The sequence below is a fragment of the Synchiropus splendidus genome, chromosome 2 (genome assembly GCF_027744825.2).
Source record: "Synchiropus splendidus isolate RoL2022-P1 chromosome 2, RoL_Sspl_1.0, whole genome shotgun sequence".
Lineage (NCBI taxonomy): Eukaryota > Metazoa > Chordata > Actinopteri > Syngnathiformes > Callionymidae > Synchiropus > Synchiropus splendidus.
The window spans coordinates 10059329-10080140 of record NC_071335.1 but is presented as its reverse complement, the minus strand read 5'-3'; the positions used below and the strand labels follow the sequence as shown (position 1 = coordinate 10080140).

The 20812-nt window shown below is 39.2% G+C and overlaps 1 protein-coding gene across 4 annotated transcripts in view; it reads left to right on the top strand.

The window, feature by feature from the left end:
- LOC128753731 (amyloid beta precursor protein binding family B member 2-like) overlaps positions 1-20812 on the top strand; it is a 38154-nt gene that overhangs the window by 5861 nt on the left and 11481 nt on the right. The window contains exons 2-9 of one of the 4 annotated variants that reach the window (XM_053855758.1): positions 8710-8802; positions 9738-9797; positions 10399-11435; positions 17442-17686; positions 18227-18358; positions 19082-19150; positions 19797-19847; positions 20492-20577. In XM_053855758.1, coding sequence (XP_053711733.1) covers positions 10403-11435; positions 17442-17686; positions 18227-18358; positions 19082-19150; positions 19797-19847; positions 20492-20577 — 1616 coding nt within the window. In that variant the 5' untranslated portion in view covers positions 8710-8802; positions 9738-9797; positions 10399-10402. Of the gene's footprint in view, positions 1-8709; positions 8803-9737; positions 9798-10398; positions 11436-14523; positions 14621-16431; positions 16555-17441; positions 17687-18226; positions 18359-19081; positions 19151-19796; positions 19848-20491; positions 20578-20812 lie in introns of those variants that run through there. The other 3 variants (XM_053855759.1, XM_053855760.1, XM_053855761.1) reach the window with 3 other exon arrangements.

Sequence of the window (20812 nt, the reverse complement as noted above, 5' to 3'; positions counted from 1 at the left end):
TAACTGAGATGGAGCTGCTCAGTTTCCTCCTCTGAGGTTGGTTCGATACTGGTTTAACACCATCAATATGATCGAAGGGAAATTGGAAATAGTTGAGAAGTTGGTTTAATCCAGAGTGCAAACAGTGCTGTCCCTTTTTGAAAAGCATCCTGACGTATGGAATCTAATAGTGTTCTTTTCCGTGTGATCCGCCACAATTTCCAAATCCGCCGGAAACCCTGATCTTGATGATTACATATTTTAGCTTTCAAATCTAATTAGTGGGGTTGGCCTCATGTAAAACTGACAAGCCATTGTTATTTTGTTATTGTTCTAGTTTATGGCATTCAGTTACAGAATACGGTAAAGAAACAAAAGCATATTGCATTTGATTATTGTCATTACATAGTGGTTTATTTGGTCTCAAAACAAGGTTGTAATTTATCAGCAATAAATTGTGGGTCATTATATAGTCCACCAAAATTTGTTGGTTGATGACCACATAGATTCACTGACGGCAAGAATGTTGACTCACTATAGAGTCATTTGAGGTTGTTCTGACTTAACTAATTCCTGTGGTCAACATCGGTGGCAGACGTCTGACCTGGTGAATGACCATTGTTCAGTGATTCAGGGACTTGGTTTGAGAAGTGGCCTCTTCCAAACATCATGAGCACAGTTCTGTAAATTGAAAAACAAACTCAAGCAATGATTCCAATTGCATTTATTTAAAAAAAGCAAATAGAGCGATGAGAGGGGGCTGGAGCAGAGGACTGGGTGATTGAAAGCGATCGTAGCAGCAGCAGCAGTGACTCTGTGGTTCCTTTGGCAGCAATGGGACATTCCTTTTCTGATGAGTCACTCTAGGATCCACTTTCTTCTCTTACATTCACCCAGATACCCTCCCCCATCCCTTTTTCTTTCTGTTCCTCTTTAGTCATCGAGATAGATCTTTTTTGGACTATTGAATGGTATTTGAATAGTTAAATGGAGTCATGTTAACAGTTATCTGCAGTGTTAGCGAAGTGAAACGTCACCTGTGCATGTGCTGCAATGTGAAATCCCCATTTCCTTGTAATTTAGTTGCGCAGTACATTAGGTTCTACTTGGTTCTACTCTCGGTTAAGCATGTTCTTCAACTTATTCGTGTGAAACCTGACTGGGATTTTCATGATACCAAATTTTCTGAAGTCGATACCATTGGCAGTGATTTTCCACAGTATTCGATACCGATTCATTACCACAAAAAAGAACCATTTCAAGTTCATTACTTCATTACTTGCATTTTTCCAGTATAAACAGGAAAAATGTTAGAAAAGTGAGGACTGTCATTCTGTGCCTAGGTCTTGTGACTTCTGTAAGAACTTGTATGTCTTCAGTATGAGATCATTAAGAAATGAAAGCGCAATCTAACATTTGCATGGAAAACTCAACACTCACTTTACTCATGGACCCATCCATTTACAAGCAATTCCCAAGTGACCCTCAATTACCTGTTCAACAGTGACGGAAAGAGGAGGTATCAGAAAAGTGATAATTTGAATTTGAAATGAAAATTTATGAATGGTTGTCTAATTAAGGCCAGAATTCTGCATTTAACTGTGATACAATTATGCAACATTTACTCATTATTTTTAACTTCTATCACAATCTTAAGACCAAACTTCCCCTTGCATATCTATCTATCTATCTATATATCTATATATCTCTATATATATATCTATCTCTCTCTCTCTCTCTCTCTCTCTCTCTCTCTCTCTATATATATATATATATATATATATATATATATATATATATATATATATATATATATATATATATATATACACACATACACAGTGCATGTACACTGGAAAAAAGAATTGAATGTTCTTTGTCTAGACTTCCTTGTCCTTGCGGATGTTCTGTCACATCTCAGCTATAAATAGGACACAGAGTCCTCCTTTCTCGGCCCTCGTCTTGAATTCGACAGGCCCTTTGTGAATGTCTCTCACAATGTCTTCACTGAAAGTTTTTTCTATTCAGTTTGTGCAACCCTTTTTATAGAAGAGATAAAAACAAATGCAGTGCCCACAGACAAACTTGCTTACATGTCTCTAGAGATTTGAATGCTGGTGAAAAGGACATGGAAAACAATTCTGGAATGTTTTAATACTGCTTTGTGAGGTGTCTGTGTGGAGACTATGCTTTCATAAGCAAGTTAATTATTTTTTCTGTATTTGATGATCATAAACTCACATTGGAAGGTTTTGATCCACAATCAATGCCGTGTTGGGCTTGCACAACTGCATCATCAGAACAAAGAGCAGAGTTAAGGTTGCAAGACCGCTGTTTTTAGATGTCTGAATAGTTGATCCCATGACACTGCAGCACAACAGAAGCAAACTTGTTCAGCTGGCCTTTTGTGATTGACCATTTTCCTGTATATTGGTTGATGCACTTTTAATAATCTCTTGTGAGACCTTAGATTACTTTCATAAATGGCCACCACTGCTATCTTAACGGACGTTTTGGTTATTTCTCGACAGTTTACTTTTGTGTCATTATCATTGCCACATCCACGAGCCTGGAATGAGCCTTCTCTCATTCCATTGTGACATGCTTGTGACATGGTGTACGTTTTTCACCCCAACCTCCCCTCACCCACAGGAAAGAGGGGCTGTGTAAACCTGGAAAGAAAAGTTGGGGGAAGGGAATTCTTGAACTAAGTAAGTAAGTCTCATAAGTCTCAAAAATCCAGGAAGTGGTTTCTGTTTGTGTTTTTCCCTTGTCCATATAGGTGACAGAGGCGAAGGAAAACACTTCCTCACCTTTTTCCACTTCCTATGTCGCTGTGGAATAGACTTGTTTGAGATTAATTATTATCATTCGTCCACATGTTCACTGACACACTTGTTAGTTTGTGTTTTATTCATTTACCATGGCTCTTGTTGAAGCAGTAGTTTATGAAATGGGCAAACAAAGTGAGTTCACACGACTAATTCATTGTTATGTCTCTGTCTTTTTTGACCAATTACCTCTTTGCCCCCAGTTGCTCTCGCCCACCCACCCAAAGAAAAAGACATGCCTGAGATTCTTTGGCACACCCTGAAAATTCCTTACTGCTTTCTTTTGCTTTGTGGTCATTTTATTGAAAGCTGTTCTCGTCCTAAGGAAACCACCGCAGCAGAAAATGATACACTTAAGGGAATGTCAACAGAGCACCAAGCCTTCATAAATGTGCGCTCACTTTGCTGGAGTTTTGGGTTGTGCAAGCTGTAGAAGTCGATCCATTTCTCTATTGTGGGTGTGTGCTGGTTCTCCCTGTGTGCTGTGTGTTAACGCCTGCATGCGTGTGTCCATGAATTTACAATAACGGGAAATGACAAGAGACAAAGTCACAGTTTGAGCACTTTTGCAGCCTAAACAAACAATCATGTGTCCCGACAAACGCACATGGTCACGAACCCCCTTCAGCTGCGCATTGTTTTGCTCCATTGTATCCTCCCTCTCTCACTTGACAAACATTTACAGCTAAGAGCGAGAGCAAAGGTTCAAAGTGTTGACTTTACTTTTGCGGATGTTTCTTGTGTTAAATATTTTCTCTATCACAATGTCTACCAATCAAGAACACACTTTTCATGTCTGTTACTTGATGGATGGTGAACTTTTCCCCAGTCATCTAAGACTAAAGAAACTCGATTTGAATCATCTAAGTTGTGTTTACCAATGAGGCCTCATATATACTGACTGATGTAGTGCCTCATTGTCAAATTTGACATGTAGCAGCAGATAATTAAGAAACACTAAGTCACACAAATACAAATCCCATAAGCCACTGGAGTCCCCTTCTTCTCAGAACAGACTCCTTTTTTATTTATTTCCTGGCAGTAGTTGGAGGACTTGGCATTGACATATCTTCCTTGCCTTCACACATGAACCTGACATTCAGTTGGTCTTCAAGGATTTGAAGTTTGTTAATGATATAATTCATTTGGATCTAACCTTTTTGTCAATCAAAATTGACCTGAGACAACACATTTATATATTTCTGCAGGGATCAAAATGAGAAAGACATATAGATGAAATATCATAGCTATTTGGTAATTGTCAAAATGAATGTAACATCATCATTGTATGTCATCATGTACAGTGATTCCTTGACTTACAAATGTCTCTAGTTATGTTTGTGTGTGTTGTTTATTGTATTATGCATTTCATATGTCATACTCAAGAAGGTCCAGATCACCATGTCCGTTTACGTTAGTTTATTGATCAACGAACTCAAGTGTCATGAAGAGTCATGACATCACTGCTGTCATACCAAGGCTGTGTGTTCACTTTTGTCCTTGTTTTTGGAAAAACTTCATTTTTCCAACCATGGCTCAGAAGGAAGTTATTTAAAAATGCATTATATTTTGGGGGAGGAATTAGGTTTGACAAACAAGTGATTTAACTTGGCACTGACGTGGAGTGAATTGAAATCCCAAGTCAAGGCAGCACTGAACATAATGAATTTTTCTGTGCCGTTATATTGATGATTGTTGTCAAAACTGGTTTCAAATGTCAATTGTTATTTACGTCCCTTTGTTTACGGTATGTGCAGACACCACAAACCATTGAGTTTTTCCTGAAATCATTTCCTGACCTTGCACTTGGAATTGCAACAGCTTGAACAGCTAAGGTTGGTTAAGGAAACATATTATATTCCATTGACTGGAAAGGAAAAGTTTGGCAACCCCGGCCCAGTTTACCAGTTTACTTCTCAAATGAATGTTGCACCTTGTAATTTGCAGTTTCTTTGTAGTTAAATTCTAATCAGTACACACACTATTTGCTGTTGGTATATATTAATGAACATGCTAAATATCCTGTTTAAAAAGACTAGGAAGTTGAATGTGAACCAGATCACCAGCCTTGATATGCTTGCAGTGCTCACAGGGAAATGTTAAGGGGCAGTCCTCCTCTGAAGCCAATGAAAATAAAGCCGAGACAGGTCTGGATATTTGCCTACCATTGTGTAACAGCTCTACACTTTCACATTCTATCCCAAATGTCACAAAAAAACAGCCGGTTATGCATTTTATACGTCTTTCCTGCGGAGTCTATCAATGCAGAGTGTGCTGTTCAACTTCAAACTACTATTCTAGCCTGTCCTTTTCGGTAGCAGATGGTGGTTCTCACTAGTTGGTGGGCAAGGGTAGAGGAGGGGAAGCGCTGAGACCTTGTAAATCAGTGCTGCGGAGAGAAACGTCTGGTTTTATGAGAGTTTATGGAGCGTCTTCACTTTTAATGAGAAAAGAAAGCAGTTCTCTTGTTGACAAAGGAAGGGGGAGTTTAGGGTAGAAGATGGATGTAGTGGGGCAGATGTCGAGATGCTGGGTATGGAGCTAGACAGAGACAACAAAGTGAGAGTTGACTGCGATTAACATAGGAACTGGAATGGCTGGAAACGCTAGGAGTGAAGGCCAGGAAGGAATGATGGAAGGCCAAGTGAACAGTTGGCAGCCGTCCACTTGGCACATGGATTTAAAGCCAGTCTGGTAAAGCAAGGGCGGTCACCCTCTCATAGGAAGAATTAGAGATGTTGGGAGCCAGAGTGGCTGCAGCTGCTGCCTCCATTCTTAGCTGAGCCGGACCCCCCAACATACTTGTGACATGTGCGCACACATGCAAACAACAGCAGACACTTGTTCAGTTGGGCGGGGGTCAGAAGTCAGAGTCATGCTGCGACACATCCAGGATCTTGTTACTCTCCCCACCCCTCTCATCTTATGTATGACCCTGTTTTTGGAGTAAGAAGTTTACATGCCTGTGTAAACATGCATATTTGCTCACTGTGTTTTGTGTGTTTGTCACATATTAAGGGTGTACATGCCAGTGGGTCACTGTGTTGAGAGAAGACCTGTAATTATGGGGAGTCAGGCCTATGAAAACTGAGACCTGTCACAGGCTAGTGCATCAATGTTTTCAATTAGAAACAGCGTGGAACTGCGCTTGGTATTGATGTCAGTTCCAAATCTTTGGTGTCAGGACAGGAAGTTTGCTTATTCATCTGTGTGACACGGAGTCCCAGCTACACTTTTTTTATTTCCCCAGAGGTCTTGTGAACTGAACTTACTGACCTAAGCATAGTGGTACATAACTGTGCTCTGAAAAGAAGTTTTCTGTATCACGAGTTACATCACATATATGTGGAGTCGACATCCACACGTCATGTTTACAGCTGATTATAATGAAAGAGTAGCTGAATATTTTGTTTTAATATTTACAATAAGCGGAACAGTTGTTGCTAAATACTGTAGTCCGCCAGTATTGTGAAGTCTTGGCTTTTGGGAAGAGAGTGTCCAAGACGTAATTGTTTTCAAAAAATTTGGAACCTGGAACATGGAACCTGTGCAGATATGCTTGACTCTGAGTGGACAAGGACCATGAATCCACTGATGCTGTTTTGCATTGGTGAACGACAACAAATGCAGTAATGCTTTTACGCCTGCAGCACATTATAGTGAATAAGAACTTTCGATGATATCATTCGATGAATTTTGCTCTTTTTTTTCTGTCTCTGAGAGTCAAAATGAGGCCATTCATTGAACACGTATGTTTCCTGTTGTTCACAATAGTCCCAATTTCCTGATTTGTGCGTCTTTATTTTGAAGCGTGTACTGTGAGTCCAAATTGTTATCTCGATACTGCTCCTCTGCGGGTGCTTGCTGTCTTTCTCTCTGGTTTCCTTAATAATGCATTGCTTAGGCCTGTAATTTTAATTCTGAATATTGTTTGTAGTGAATTTTATGATGTTTAATTCCAGAGTTTCAAATGAACAGTGTACTGTTTATGTAATAATTACCTAAGGCTGGGCGATTAATCAACCTCCATAAATAATCATGAAAAATTTCTGCTTGATCCCGACTACTGTTTCTCAAACATGCACTCACTGACTACTTTGATACAAATATCCTTGTTGACCACCAAGGGTTGCTGTGTTCTGAATCTGACTGATGACAGCGAAGACTGTCTAAAACATAGCATGTACTTTCTCTTGTTGCAGGAGTGACTACATTTATTCATCTGATCAGTTAGACTGGTTGTTGGTGTTCTCAGCAACTCTCACTGAGGATTGCGGATTCTGTTGGGAGAAATTAGCTAACCAGTGCCCACATGACATGGTGTTATTTATGATACAAGTCGAGTCTTATTATATTAATTTTATTTGTTTAGTTGTATCTATTATTATTATTATTTTCTTCTCTACATTTGTTCAGTGTAGATGATTTTTGAGTTCCTTTTGTATATTTTTTTCCATAATTCTTGAATTTAATTTGCGTTATTTAATCTCAAACTGGCTAAATAATTGTAATTTTTATAGTTTTCATTACAGATCCTTCTAAACTCGTATTTTGAAAACATTCTTTAAAAAAATCGATGTTCTCTCTCTATACATATGTTTTCCTTGGGGTTATTTGTTTGTCAAAAGTTCATCAGGCATTAATAATTCAGTGCAATTCATCTTATCAGCATGGCTCAAATGTGAGCAAATGTGACGGTGCACTATATTCACTAGGCTAGTGGATTAAGGGGAGTGTTTAGATGAAGTCACTTGGATTTCTTCTAATTGTTTAATGCCAAGTACTAGAAACATGTTACAGCTGCTGTAACATTTTGTTAATGTGTGGTTTTACATTGCAGTTGAGTTCATATTTCATGAATTACTGGGCCAGGATAAATAATCTGGAAATTTGTTTTGGAATGAACAACATGCTATGGGGAATGATTTAGTGAAGACTCCCTGACTTCCCTGGTATGCAACAGTCATGTTGCTGCAGGATTGAGCAACTCATGCATGCCTTGTAATTTTAATCCTAAAGTACTAGTCCAAATGTTTCCAGTTATGTATGTATGTATCAGTCGTTTTCTTCAGTAATAATTCTCCATTAATCATTTGGTCTATTTCATTCATACTTTGATGCCTGTAAATGAGAAGTGACTGTTTTATATCAGTACATGTACATCATCTTCAGCGGTTCCTTAACTGAGTTCTAAGTGTGATCCCAGAAATGCATGAAATCATACGCTGTTGAAGTTTACATGTTTTACATTAGCATTGAAACATTGAAATGTTTTAATATGTATTATTATGTTTGGATTTGCTTCTCTTGATTTCATTTGAATTACCTCTTCATAATATTTGATTAAAGAACGACTCACTTGTTGGGCACATAAATAAAGTACAGTGTAGAGTGTTATGGAGTGTAGAGAACGTTGTTGATCTGTCAATATTTATTTGTGTAGAACAGTTAAAATTAACAGTGTTTCAGTGTGTCTAACATAATTCCAGCTCCTTTGATGTGGAGAGGTGGGAAAGCATGTGGTACAGTTTGCTCTTGTATGCAAGGCTTTGTGTTAGTTTGGAATCAATCTTAACTGCATTATGCAGTAGATTGTGTACTTGTATACTTGAGAGCTTGGAGGAGAGGTTACTAGTCTCTCGTGACTTATGATGATTCCAGTCCATGGACTGTTGCAGAGAATGTGCCAAAAATATATATATGGGCCATACACAAAATTACCTTCTGACACGAGAACAAGCAAGAAAACATACACACGTATCAGCCTTATGTTACCATTTGTGCAGTGGACTGAATAATTGATAAGTATTATTTGTCCCTGTGGTATCCTGCAGTGCCCCTCTACTTCCCCCGTTTTTATTCTCTCATTTATCCTGTTTTATGTTTGTCTCAAATTCAGGACGCTGTTGCCAGAAGAAACCCTGGTGGTTGATGGAGCAAAGAATAGCACAATGGACGAGCTACATCCTTTCCCATGACGCTCTGGTCTCTGGTAAGTCCAGAATGTAAACAGTCTTTTACGTTAGAGGTTGAGGGATTGGTTTTCCCATGGGGCCACTTGGAAATTCAGGCCGCTATGTGTGCCCAGTGTAATACTCAAGAGTGTGTTTTGAATTGAAAGTAAAATTTATTAACTTAGAAAATCAAGTAGTATTTATAAGTATTGCGAACTTCAAATAAAATTACGTGAGGAAAGAAATCAAGTCATTTTAACCTTAATATTAATGATTTGGTCAAAGAGCTTGTGTAAAACAGATTTGCATTTTTTTATTAACTCTTTACCATTCAAATTGTGATAAATGAATAATTCTGTATGATCACTTTTTAAGAGTACAAGTCAGAGTACAGCAGTTCTCCTCCACATCAAGATGAGTTTGCTGCCTAAAAAGCTGGCTCAATGGATGAATGTTTTCAGTGTGAAAAGGACATGTCTAGTTTATATGACAGGTCACATTGCTGTCACACATTGGTTTTAGTTTAGACAATGTAGTTTTAACTAAATGGTATTCATTGTCAGGTTTTTGTTTTGTATTACCTTATTTATACAAAACTATGTCTCAACTATATATCCAAGCTTGCGAAGCAAACGTGTCAAAAGAGTGCCGAGTTTCTGTTATGACTAATATGATATGCAATGTGAGTGTAGCACAAGGCGTGCTTCTACTTGTTTAACTCATAGCATCATCATTTTTTTGCAATCTGTTAAAGCGTCTATATTCATGGTATTAGTAAATATACAAAGTACATGTTTGTGTTTAAAAAAAAAGATACATATCATATGTTTGTAAATGTCTATCAAATTGAAAATGTTTTTGTTTTCTCAAAGACTGTTGTGGTAGGGATAGCTCATAAATCAGTAAAGTGTTGACACCATTTTCGCCATTCTTCACCATTCATAATCTCTCGTTTTTACCATTTGGTGTTCAGATTTGTCCCTGAGTCAACTTAATACTGTCCGGCGCCAGGCTGTGGATGATCCTCTACCAGGTACATTTACTCAATGATCTGCACGTTTGTTTCTATAAACAGATGGGATCGTGTTATTTTTGAAGTTTCTCTCCATGGGATGCCTTCATAGGTTTGAGTTGCTTTTTCTTTGAATAACTCTGGAAAACCGGAAGCTTAAGTTTTTTTTCACAATTTCCAAAATGTGATATTGTACATGAAATGTTCCGTTATGATTCTGTTTAATTTTTACCGCTTTATTTTAATTATTTTTATTTTAATAATTTTTTAACAGCTTATTTATATTTTTTGTTTTTGGTCTATTTTAGTATCTTAATTATTTTGTGTTCCTGCATACTCCACTACATTGCTATTGCGTTTTTTCTCACTCTCAAGAATGTGGTGCTCTCTTTGCATTTTGGAATCCGCAGCATAATTTTTTTCACGCTGTCATGAAGAAAATTGAGCATATTGTAAAAGAAATGGTTGAGTTATTTAACTTCACTAATGCAATTTGATTATTGTAATTGCTTCGTGCAAAAGCCTTCTTTGTCATTTGTTTCACATTTTTTCAAGTTATTACAAATTATGTGTTTGTTATATCTGTGTTAAACTACACTTTTGTTTTCATTTCTCTACCCAGCACCATGATGATGTCAGTAGATGTGACCAACCGGAACAACCCTGTTGTCGCGCCTCCCACTTCCCTCAGCCTACGCTCCTCCCACAACCAACTACTCAGCAGTGATGTCATCAGACAGGGCTCTGCCACGCCTCCAAAGTGTCGTAAAAAGTATGCGCTCACAAGCATTCAAGCTGCTATGGGCCTTGGAGAAGCAGCACCATCTGTGTCACCGCCCACATCATCTCCACCGTCGCAGTTGTCAACTCCCAACAATCCCAAATTGGCTAAAAATGGGGTCAACCAGCTCCGTAAGGCTGGTCAAGATCACAACCAAAACACAACAGATGCTGACATGACTGAACTGGAGTGTAGTTTGGATACGCAATCAGATGACCTCAATGTCTACACTGACGAGGGCGTTCTTGGACAGCCCCTCTCGTGTAATAGTGATGAGGACGATGCCATTAAGCTTGAAATTGAAGGGGATGTTGACGAAGAGCCAGAGCCCAAGTCTGAATCGGACCTAGACAGCACCATAAACTCCACTGTGGAGCTCTCACTGAATGGCAACTCCACAGACTTGGACATGAACATTGAGGTTGAGCAAAGTGATGATATCAGCATCTTGTCAGAGAAGGAGATGCTGTCAGTGATGAAGATCGAGGAGGAAGGCGATGAGGCGTTGGAGGAGGATGAGGAGGAGAAGCCTCTACTGAGGATAGACAGTGACACTCAGCTGAAGAGCATTAAGGTTTCATCCTCTTTGGTGCTCATTTCTGACCTTCAGTCAAACTTCAAGCTGCTGGCAACAGGGAAGGACTCCCAGGTGCCTCCACCACCGTCCCTACCCAGGCAGCTACCCAGAGAGGACACACAGCTTCTCTCTGTGGCCTCCTGCTCGTCCTCTGCCACATCCTCCCCAGAAACCAAGAAGGACAGAAGGACAGGTGCAAAGACGGACTGCGCTTTGAACCGTATCCAGAATCTGAACCCCAGTGATGAAGAGTTGAGCTGGACCACATTGTCGCAAGAGAGCAACTCCCCAGAAGAGACAGGTATTCACAAACACACGCTCCTCTGACTCTGCTACTATCTCATATTTTCATGGCTTATGAATCTGTCAAACTTGGATATTGAGGGAACAAAATAGCAAACTGTCCAGCTTTTGGTTAATCTCTTAAAATCCTTCTGGGGACAGCTCAGTTCAAATAAACATCTGGTTGCAAGATAGTTCTTCTTCATTGTTTGAGTCAACCCAGAAATAATTTGTCTTTATTTTATCAGCTGTGTCAGGCCTTTTTGCCAATCCAATGCATCAACACAGGAGGAGGGAAAACAATTTCAACAGTAAACAGAGTTCTTTAAAATGACTGATCTTTTATCAATAATTGATTTTTAAAAAACAATTTTCCATGGTTTCATGTAATGATAACCTTGTCTGTAACACCATGATCAAAGTGTATGGTTTGGTTGTTTTGGATAGCGCTATTGTAGCGGTTAAATTTGGCAGACAAAACTTAAAGAAGGACAGGTAACATTTTCCTCTTGAGGCCGCTGGAGCACAGGTCAACTATCTTCTTGATAATACACAGTTGTTTGGGTGTGGACTTCATTAACAGTTTAGTTTCTAAAGGTATAGGAGATGAGGTCATCTGGGAATTGTAATCCAGTATTGATACCCAAAATATTTATAGCTCCACACGTTTCCCAAACACATTTATATTTGCAGCATGTGGCAGGAATGTTATTGTATTTATCTTCATACTTGCAGTATATGTTCTCATAATCTATCCAAATGTATAACAATAGGTTCAGGTGTCCATTACCACTTGAGTTTGCGATCTTTGATGTATAGTTTACCATTCAACTCCTGTGATATTCTGATAAAGACCCCACTTTAAGATCCATCTTCCTGTAACTGTTACAATCTTATGAAAAAGACAATAGAGGTTGTCATATGAACATTTTCTTTTTTTAAATACCCTAACACATACATAGTCTAAATCCAATGTCATGTTTTGTTGGTTAAAATTGTTCCTACCAATTAGGTCAGAAATTTGATACGGAAAGGGGATGTACACCATGCCGTACTTTTTCTTTCGGCTACTCCCTTCAGGGGTCGCCACAGCGGATCATCTTCCTCCATCTCACCCTGTCCTCTGCGTCTTCTTCTCTCGAACCTACAAACGTCATGTCCTCCTTCACCATTTGCATAATCCTCCTCTTTGGTCTTCCTCTCCACCTTCTGTCTGGCAGTTTCAACTTCAACATCTTCCTCCCAATGTACTGGCTCTCTCCTCTGTACATGTCCAAACCATCTCAATCTAGCCTCCCTGACTTTGTCTCCTGAACACCTAACATGTGCTGTCCCTGATATACTGGTTCTTGATACTATCCATCCTGGCCACTCCCAGAGAGAACCTCGGCATCATCTCTGCGCCACAAACCACGAACCATGCCATACAGTTTTTAAAAAATGAAAGAATTAAAAATATATTTTTAAGACTAATGAGGAGCTGAATATTAAACGATGTTTGACTTTTGCCAGACACCCTTTCTGTTCACCATTACAAGAAGGACAGTCCAGGTCCAGGCTTGCTGAGGAAACTGGGTCATTTTATGTTAAGGGAAACACTGCTGAAAAGTATTAGCAGTTGGAGTTGGAAGAATTATGTTGCGTGACAAATTTAGGTATTGTGTCAATTTTAAAATTTAAAATTACATTTTATTATTTATTCTTTCTGTCTGCACATATAGTTTTCTAGATGATTGTCATGTTCCTGAAATACTGTACATCAAACCTTTTTTTTTTTTTTTTTTTGCAATATTCACGCATTTATAGGGAGGTTTGTGAATTTGATTATTACAAGGGAAACTTTCCAGATGGAGGAGGAGCCATGTAGACAGATCTGTCAGTTACGTTACACTCAACTCACCTTTCCAGACATCTTAATGTAAGAGTAGGTTTTGTAATCTGACCTTTCCAGTTATTGTTTCTGTAATAACTGCAATTGAATAAAGTGTATTTTGATGCTCAGTGATTTCTCCGACAAGTTGTTAAAGCAAGTGGCACCTACTGTTTACAGTTTAGGGCAACAAAACGTTATCAATATTGATTTTGAATACTCTTGGGAAATGGATGCTACTGCGCAGAGCCCTGGCTATCCTTACCTTTCCACTAGCTATCCTTACTTTTCCACAATATTGTTGCTTGAATGTGAAGATGAAGTCGAGGTTCTGTTTAGCTCCATCCCAGATGTTGTGCATGCCAGAACCATGTCGTCAACTTGGAATAATCACTTCAATTTCTTCTTTCATTTTTTTCCCCAGTGATGGTTGACTAATGCATTGATGGTGAATTCTCAAGACAAAATAAATAGATTGCGCTGTAAGTGGCGAGTAGTACAATGGTAAAACAACTCCATTACAATTGAAAACACAGCAATTTAGCAATGTCATCAAGTTTTCTTATCAGTTAAACTTGTGCGCTCGGTTGTCCGTGGTGTTCTCCCTTTTCTTTCCATTTGACTAGGCTGTTTTCCCAGGTGTGTGGCAGATTCCTCAGCTGATGTTGTGGGTTTGAGGGCCAGTATGGGACTGATTTCACACTGGGAGGTGAAAACAAATACATGCCAGGGCACAAACACAATTGTGTGTGGGTTACATTCCTCGTAAAACTTGTGGGAGAACATATGGTAGGCATTTATTTCATTTGTCAGGTTGCAGCTTCTATAGTGTTACAGAATATGTCATGGAAACTCTTTGCACATGATGTGGAGGGAAAGATGATCAGTAGGTAACCTGAGACAGGCCTAAGGGGAGATGGAAAGTTGAGGAAGATTGATGAAGAGTACCATGTGCCTGTGACGATTTATATATGACGTTGAACGGAAGAATGGATTCAGTCTTTAATATTCCATATGCTTGGTTTTGCTGTGGGTGGAGACCCTAAAGCAAACTTAACAGAGTGTCTGTCCATCAACTTTCTTTCTTTTCATTCCGTCTCTGTGTGATTTCACCCTTTGATATTATGCACTCAACTTTCCATCTTCTGTACTCGTCGCTGTTTTTCACCTCACCCCCTCTGTTTCGCTTCTGTCGTCCGGCTCCCCTCTCGCTCTCTCTGCCCGGGGTCTGTTTTTTGGTAACAGCACTTGATGGTGCTGCATGAGAGGCAGCTAGTTAACTATGATGCTGGGGAAAGACTACATGCTGGCCATTGTGATTGTCAATTATGAGGGTAGGTGTATGTCTTAAGACTGTCAGATCTCATCCTCTGTGTGAGACGTGGTTTGGTTGCATGCAGTACTTGTTTTCATGAGTGAGCAGGTATGTTAGTCATCTCTTGTGCTGTCGTCCTGTTCAGGAAAATGTGTGTGTTTTGCAGTCAGTGCTCTCTTTTCTCCCCTCCCCCTCTGTAAAGTATAGTCTCGTACTGAACTGCATGCTAACTCGGGCTAACAGCTACGGCACTCTGGTGCCTCATTTCTCCAGAGTGTCTTGCTGCATGCTTTTAATTCCGCACTCAAACCCATACACAGCTAATTTTAAGCCACATTGCTACCCCTGATGCCACTTCCAATATCTCGATTCCTCTTCCTGGTAGTATATTTTATTTATTTGTTGTGATTTATTTGATACCTGAGCCCATTCGGTGAGTCACCATCTTTCCCTCTCGCTGCACAAGAGAAGAGCAAAGAGTCTTGTAGTTTTTTTGGCTGCCTCTGACCTATTTCTTCTCAATGCCTCCCAGGAACATGGCAAGAATAATTTAAAAGCCCCGTGTCAGTAGCATCATCAATGCATCATCAGATATTACGGACGTTAATTCATGTCTGTATCCAAACTGACTCATCCTCATGGTGGCAAAGAGCCACCGATTTGCCGATTACTGAGCTTTGCGGTGATGTCACTCACAAAATGATAACTGACAACAAAATGATAAATGAAAACATTCACTAGACGCCATACTACTTTTCACAAAAGTATCAAGAAGGATGAAAAATTATCAAACTCAGAATTTGTTTAAAATGTCTAAATATTGATGTATAGTCATAAAAATAATTTGATAAGAATATATTTAATCAAGTTTAATTAAGTTGAGGTGTTAGTCATTTTATGCATTTTAATATTTGATCCCAGAACAGTCACATTTTAGTTAAGTCTGTTCTCATAAGTGTGACATGAGGGTAGAAGTGCTCTACCGATGAGCAAACTCTTCGCAGCCTCAAGTGCACCAACATTTCTTGTGTCCATCCTAAAGTTTTCTACACTTACATTTTACAATCATCAGCACAATTTCATTTCCTCTCTGTCGCCAATATAGTGACAAACTCCTATAATGGTTGAAGTACACAGAAAAGCTAATAGATAAATGTAGACATCCAACTTATCTTATGGTTGGGTCATGAGGGCAGCAGCCAAATGAAGAGGGCCGGACTTCCTTGTCCCTAGATGCTGCTGAGGCTTTCCCTGACCAACAAATACACGTTGGAACATGGGTGAATATTGCCCACATCACCTCGCATCTCTTCTGCTGATATGGAGAAGATGCTGTTGTACTTTGAGTCTCTCCCAGATGACCCTATTTCTAAAGGGGAGTCCAGCCATCCTAGATTGAAAAGTTATTTGTGCGGGTTCTATTTGCAATATTATTCTTGATAACTATTCATTGCAATTGTGCTCAAGTTACGGTAGGAAGGTGGCTTGACTGTTAAATAAAAAATGTTGACTTCTTGTTCAGCTCTTTACCATGGCATTGTACTTCATGCTACACTATATTCCGTCCGATCTCACACTCTATCCTTCCTTCAAGCAGGCCAGGATGTTTCAACCTTGCTACTGTAACCATATGTAAAACCTTCTTGACTTAAATACAATGTTCTATTGACTCACATAAATGATCAATCATAGTCACATTTCAAAGTGAGGCAACCAGGAAAAATACAATTTCCCTTAAGTCAAAGACCCAAGTTCTGAGTCAGAACTGTTTGTTAAAAATGCAAAGAAGTGATGGACTTAATTCTGTAATTGGTTTACTTTGTTAACGGAATAAATTCCATCACCAGGTTGGAGTGAGTTAATATCAGGCCAGCTACAGATAAGGTGACATTTAGTACGTTGTAAGGCAGGACGTGTCGACTAGAGTTGTGGCTCCATTCCTGGAGTGCTTCTGTAAGTGTCTGTGCTGGTTACTGAGGTGATATGTCACTGTCAAATAAATAAAGATAGCAGCTATCTGTTTTTGTAGCGTTGTTGGTTTTGTTCCTGCCGTGTTTCTCTAATAAGTCAACAAGACATACTGTATGTAGTCCGTAAAGTGTTTAAGTGTTATGTTGTTGTGCAAACAACATAACACTAAATACATAAACAACCACAATTAAAAACAAAATATAACATTTTAATACAAATATAATGATATTGACAATCATTTTAAATAAACCTCTGATTGTTTTTGAATGCATCCTTTTCAGATGTTTTGAGGCTTCAAGTGAAAAACAGCATAACTACTGTGAGAAACAATCAACTGATACATGTTTATTCTCGCTAGGGCTGTCACCATATCCTGTTTACTCTTCACGATTATTGTGGCTAAAAAAATGTCACAATTATTAATAATTAAATGTAATTTAAATTAAGTAATTAATATCATCACAACATTGTAAAAAAAAATAGAAATAATAATGGATTTGTGTTAACAAAGGAGAAAAAAAACACTATGAATAACTGAACTTCAACTAAGACCTGTATGCAACAGCTACTTCCCCTACTCATTCGCTCTGTCTTCTGTCTTCTATGAAGGTTGGAGGACAGGCTCATGGTATCAAGCTCATTTAAGGCCCATTTAACGCTCTAAACATGACCATATTTGTCTCTCTGCAAGCTTGGCCTGATTTCAGTTCTGTCATCCACCATCTACCGTCTTAAAGCTCTTTTCTGCAGTTGACAAATGACATAGTGTGTCATTTAATTTTTGGTAGTCTTATATTTGATGTTTTTACAAGAATGTGACTCTTTCTATTGAAAGACTTTATGAAAATATTGTCTCTTCCTCCTTGCAGATATCTGGAATGAGCAGTCATTCCAGACCGACCCTGACCTTCCTCCAGGATGGAAGAAAATCACAGACATGGCTGGGATTTATTACTGGCACATTCCTACTGGAACCACTCAGTGGGAAAGGCCGGACAGTCACCCTGTAGCCCCCGGCCAGATCGACCCCCAGGCTCTTGGTGACCACACAAGCTCAACACCACGTAAACACTCCCTGAGCTCACTCAGCCCCTCACCCACCCCTGACCACGAGGTTTGTGACCTGCTATTGCTAGTATAGTGACAAAATAACACATGTATTATTTTATCTGTCTTTGTCTGTGATTAATGACTTGAGATCAGAAAAAAACCTGCTTTAACAACAAACAACTAATAAGTCAAGAAGCAAAATTGTTGATCGAGAGTAAGAGAAAAAAGGTTTAGTGTTTAGCCAATTGTAGTGGCAAACAATTTTCTAGAATTTGAAGGTTGCTCATTTCCAAATCACTATTCCATATGGACTGTGTGTACTCCAAACTAAGTTAAGTTCATTTTCTTTTTTCATACTGTAGCTTCTTCTTCTTTGTTTTATTATTGTACTCTGTTCAGGTTATGTGGTTGCCTCTCCTCTCAAACTTTCTATTATAATTGCATTCTTGTTCTTACCTACCCCTCAAATCCCCTTTTGAATGTACAATACAACATTTTTTTCATTTGCAGCCAGATCAATAACAAATCAGAAAGTGCTTGTGTGATGACCATAGCTTTGACAAAAGGTGAAAGCTAACTACTCTGAACTCGACTGTTCTCTCAGTCCTGTCAGGCAGACATCTTCTACAGGGCCTCTTCCAGATCAGCCAGTACCACCTCGGATAGCTCAGTGGAGCCTCTTTCTGCTCATGAGCCCACTCTCCCAACATGTGGATTTGTCAACAGTTGCTACTTCGTAAGTATTAACTCTCATGGGGTCACATGATATTTTCTACCTTAAGATTTTGGTATAGTCTCTAATACAATTATTGGCATTCAAATGTGCAATATGTGCAGCCTTTTCAATTCACTCATTTTTGTCCTCTACATTTGTATTGTCCGGCCTGACAAAGTTGCAATGTAGATCAAATGTAATGGGAACCCAGGTGCATAAATTAGGACGTCCGACAGGGAGACACAATGGTACGTGGCCCACTGTAACTCTACAAAAGGTGCTACTGATAGAAAAAGTGATTTTTGTGAGTTGTCCTAAATAGCAAAAAGCGTGAAGTATAAATGTCCATAATGCACTGGGCATGTCAGGCACGATTGGGAGGATGGACAGGAGCCACAGTAAACTAAAATGGCAAAAACAGATCCAGTTTCCGATAGGGGTGTCAAATTATAATGTTAATGCTGATGAATCAAGTACAGACATATATAGCACATATTTTTTTAATTGTGTTAATTCGTGGGGTGCAATGCATTCTGCGCCTGAGGAGTTGTGTGTGTGTGTACAGCAATAAACTCAATACACTCAGCAATGGCACTGTGTTAATTGATTGAGGCAGATCAAATGAACACCTTGTGGTTAGTACGTATCCACCACTTCCACGCCGAACGCCATATTGTGTTGCGCAAAAGCTGCAGTGACATTGCTATGATGTGATGCTCATATTAATTTATATTTACCCTGTAGCCCCGGTCCACGTCACTGCTGGGAATGTCGGATCAAGAATGTCGGCCACAGCAGGAAGATGAGGACAAGGTGGGATATGAGACACCAGCTCTCCACCCTCTTTCCTGCAGCTCTTTTGTGTGTGTGTGTGTGTGTGTGTGTGTGTGTGTGTGTGTGTGTGTGTGTGTGTGTGTGTATGTGTGTGTGTGTGAATAGGCTGTGTGTGTTCTACACGCATGTCTAACTGAATTTCATTTAGGTCAATTGTTAAACCAATTTTAACTGTGAACATCATGGGTAATGTCAGGGGAAGTCATGTTTCCTTCCTTTGTTGATTGACCGATTTTGCTCATCAGTAAATCTTCAGTCTTGCTTTTTTTTACATTTCATCCGTTGTTTTTTGTTTTTCTAGATATTATATCTAAGTAGTTTTCTCAATACTGTACAGAACTCAAACTAAAGGACTTTGGTCTTTAGATTTCTTTTCATAACTGTATTTTTTTTTTATTTAATGGTATTTTGTTTTGTAAACTAATCTGAGAATTGTTTATTTCTCACTAGAGAGGTGTCTGATCAATTGGAGCTTTGAATGTTTGCTCCACATTGCAACAGGCACTAGTGTGTGGGCTTCTAGTTAATTAACAAGTTTTTTTTTCTTTCTTTTCTCCCTTTTGCTCCTCTCTTACCCTTGACCCACAACTATGTGTGAATATTTGTTTTTAAACTCTGTGTATAGAAACAGATGTGGAGTGATTTTGGCGGAAAGATTGATAGTGAAATGTGGAAGGCAAGTATAACATGTCTATGGTCTAACTTCATCCGCATTTATTTTGCGTTACATGCAAGAAGACAGCACCTGTCTGGGCAAATGCATGTGTGGATGATGCTTCAAAGTGAAACTTACCGCAGCAACCGCATCACTTTGTCTTGCCTGTTATTTGGCTGAAGCAACACACTCAGATTTGTGTCTGTACTTAGGTGATTTATTCATCCTCATTTCCTCTTCCTGCTGGTTCAGATGGATTGTGTTTGCACATGTAAACTCTCATGCTGTCTTTCAGCACATGCTGCTCTGGTTAACACCAAAGCCATTCCTACAACCATTGTGCTCTCTTTCTATTTAGACGCATGCAGCTCTGCATTTGTAATATTCGCCGTGGTTTTCCTAACATCCTCTTCCTCCTTTCTCACGTGGTCTGCAAAAAATGTTACATAAAACTGCACAGGAGAATGAGGTTCTGTTGTTTAGTATTGATTAGGATAAAAGCGAGCCTATCCATATACAAATGTATAGTGACCTGTAACTATTAAATAGTTGTGATTAAGACCATTGATATAGTGCTCATGCCGTAAGATGTCATCTTTTATGTTCTTCTTATCTTGTGTTTTTCGTCTCCTACTCGATCTGACTTTGTCATGTCTGCGGAAAAGGACCTGCAGGCAGCCACTGTGAACCCTGACCCCAGTCTGAAGGAGTTTGAGGGTGCTACCCTGCGCTATGCTTCATTGAAGTTGAGGTACGAACACACACAGGAGACACCACTATTATTCTGCTGCTTTATCACGTGTGGTCTGGTTCTTCGCCAAAACTGTGCTCCAATGAAATCGGATCAGAAGAGGAACTCAATTACAATTAGGAAATGACTGCTTGTTCCTTGATGAGAGCTCTGTATTAACAGGACACAGTCATTGTTATCTCATCAAAATAATGCAGCTGAAACAGCCACAGTGACGGGACATAAATCCAGACTA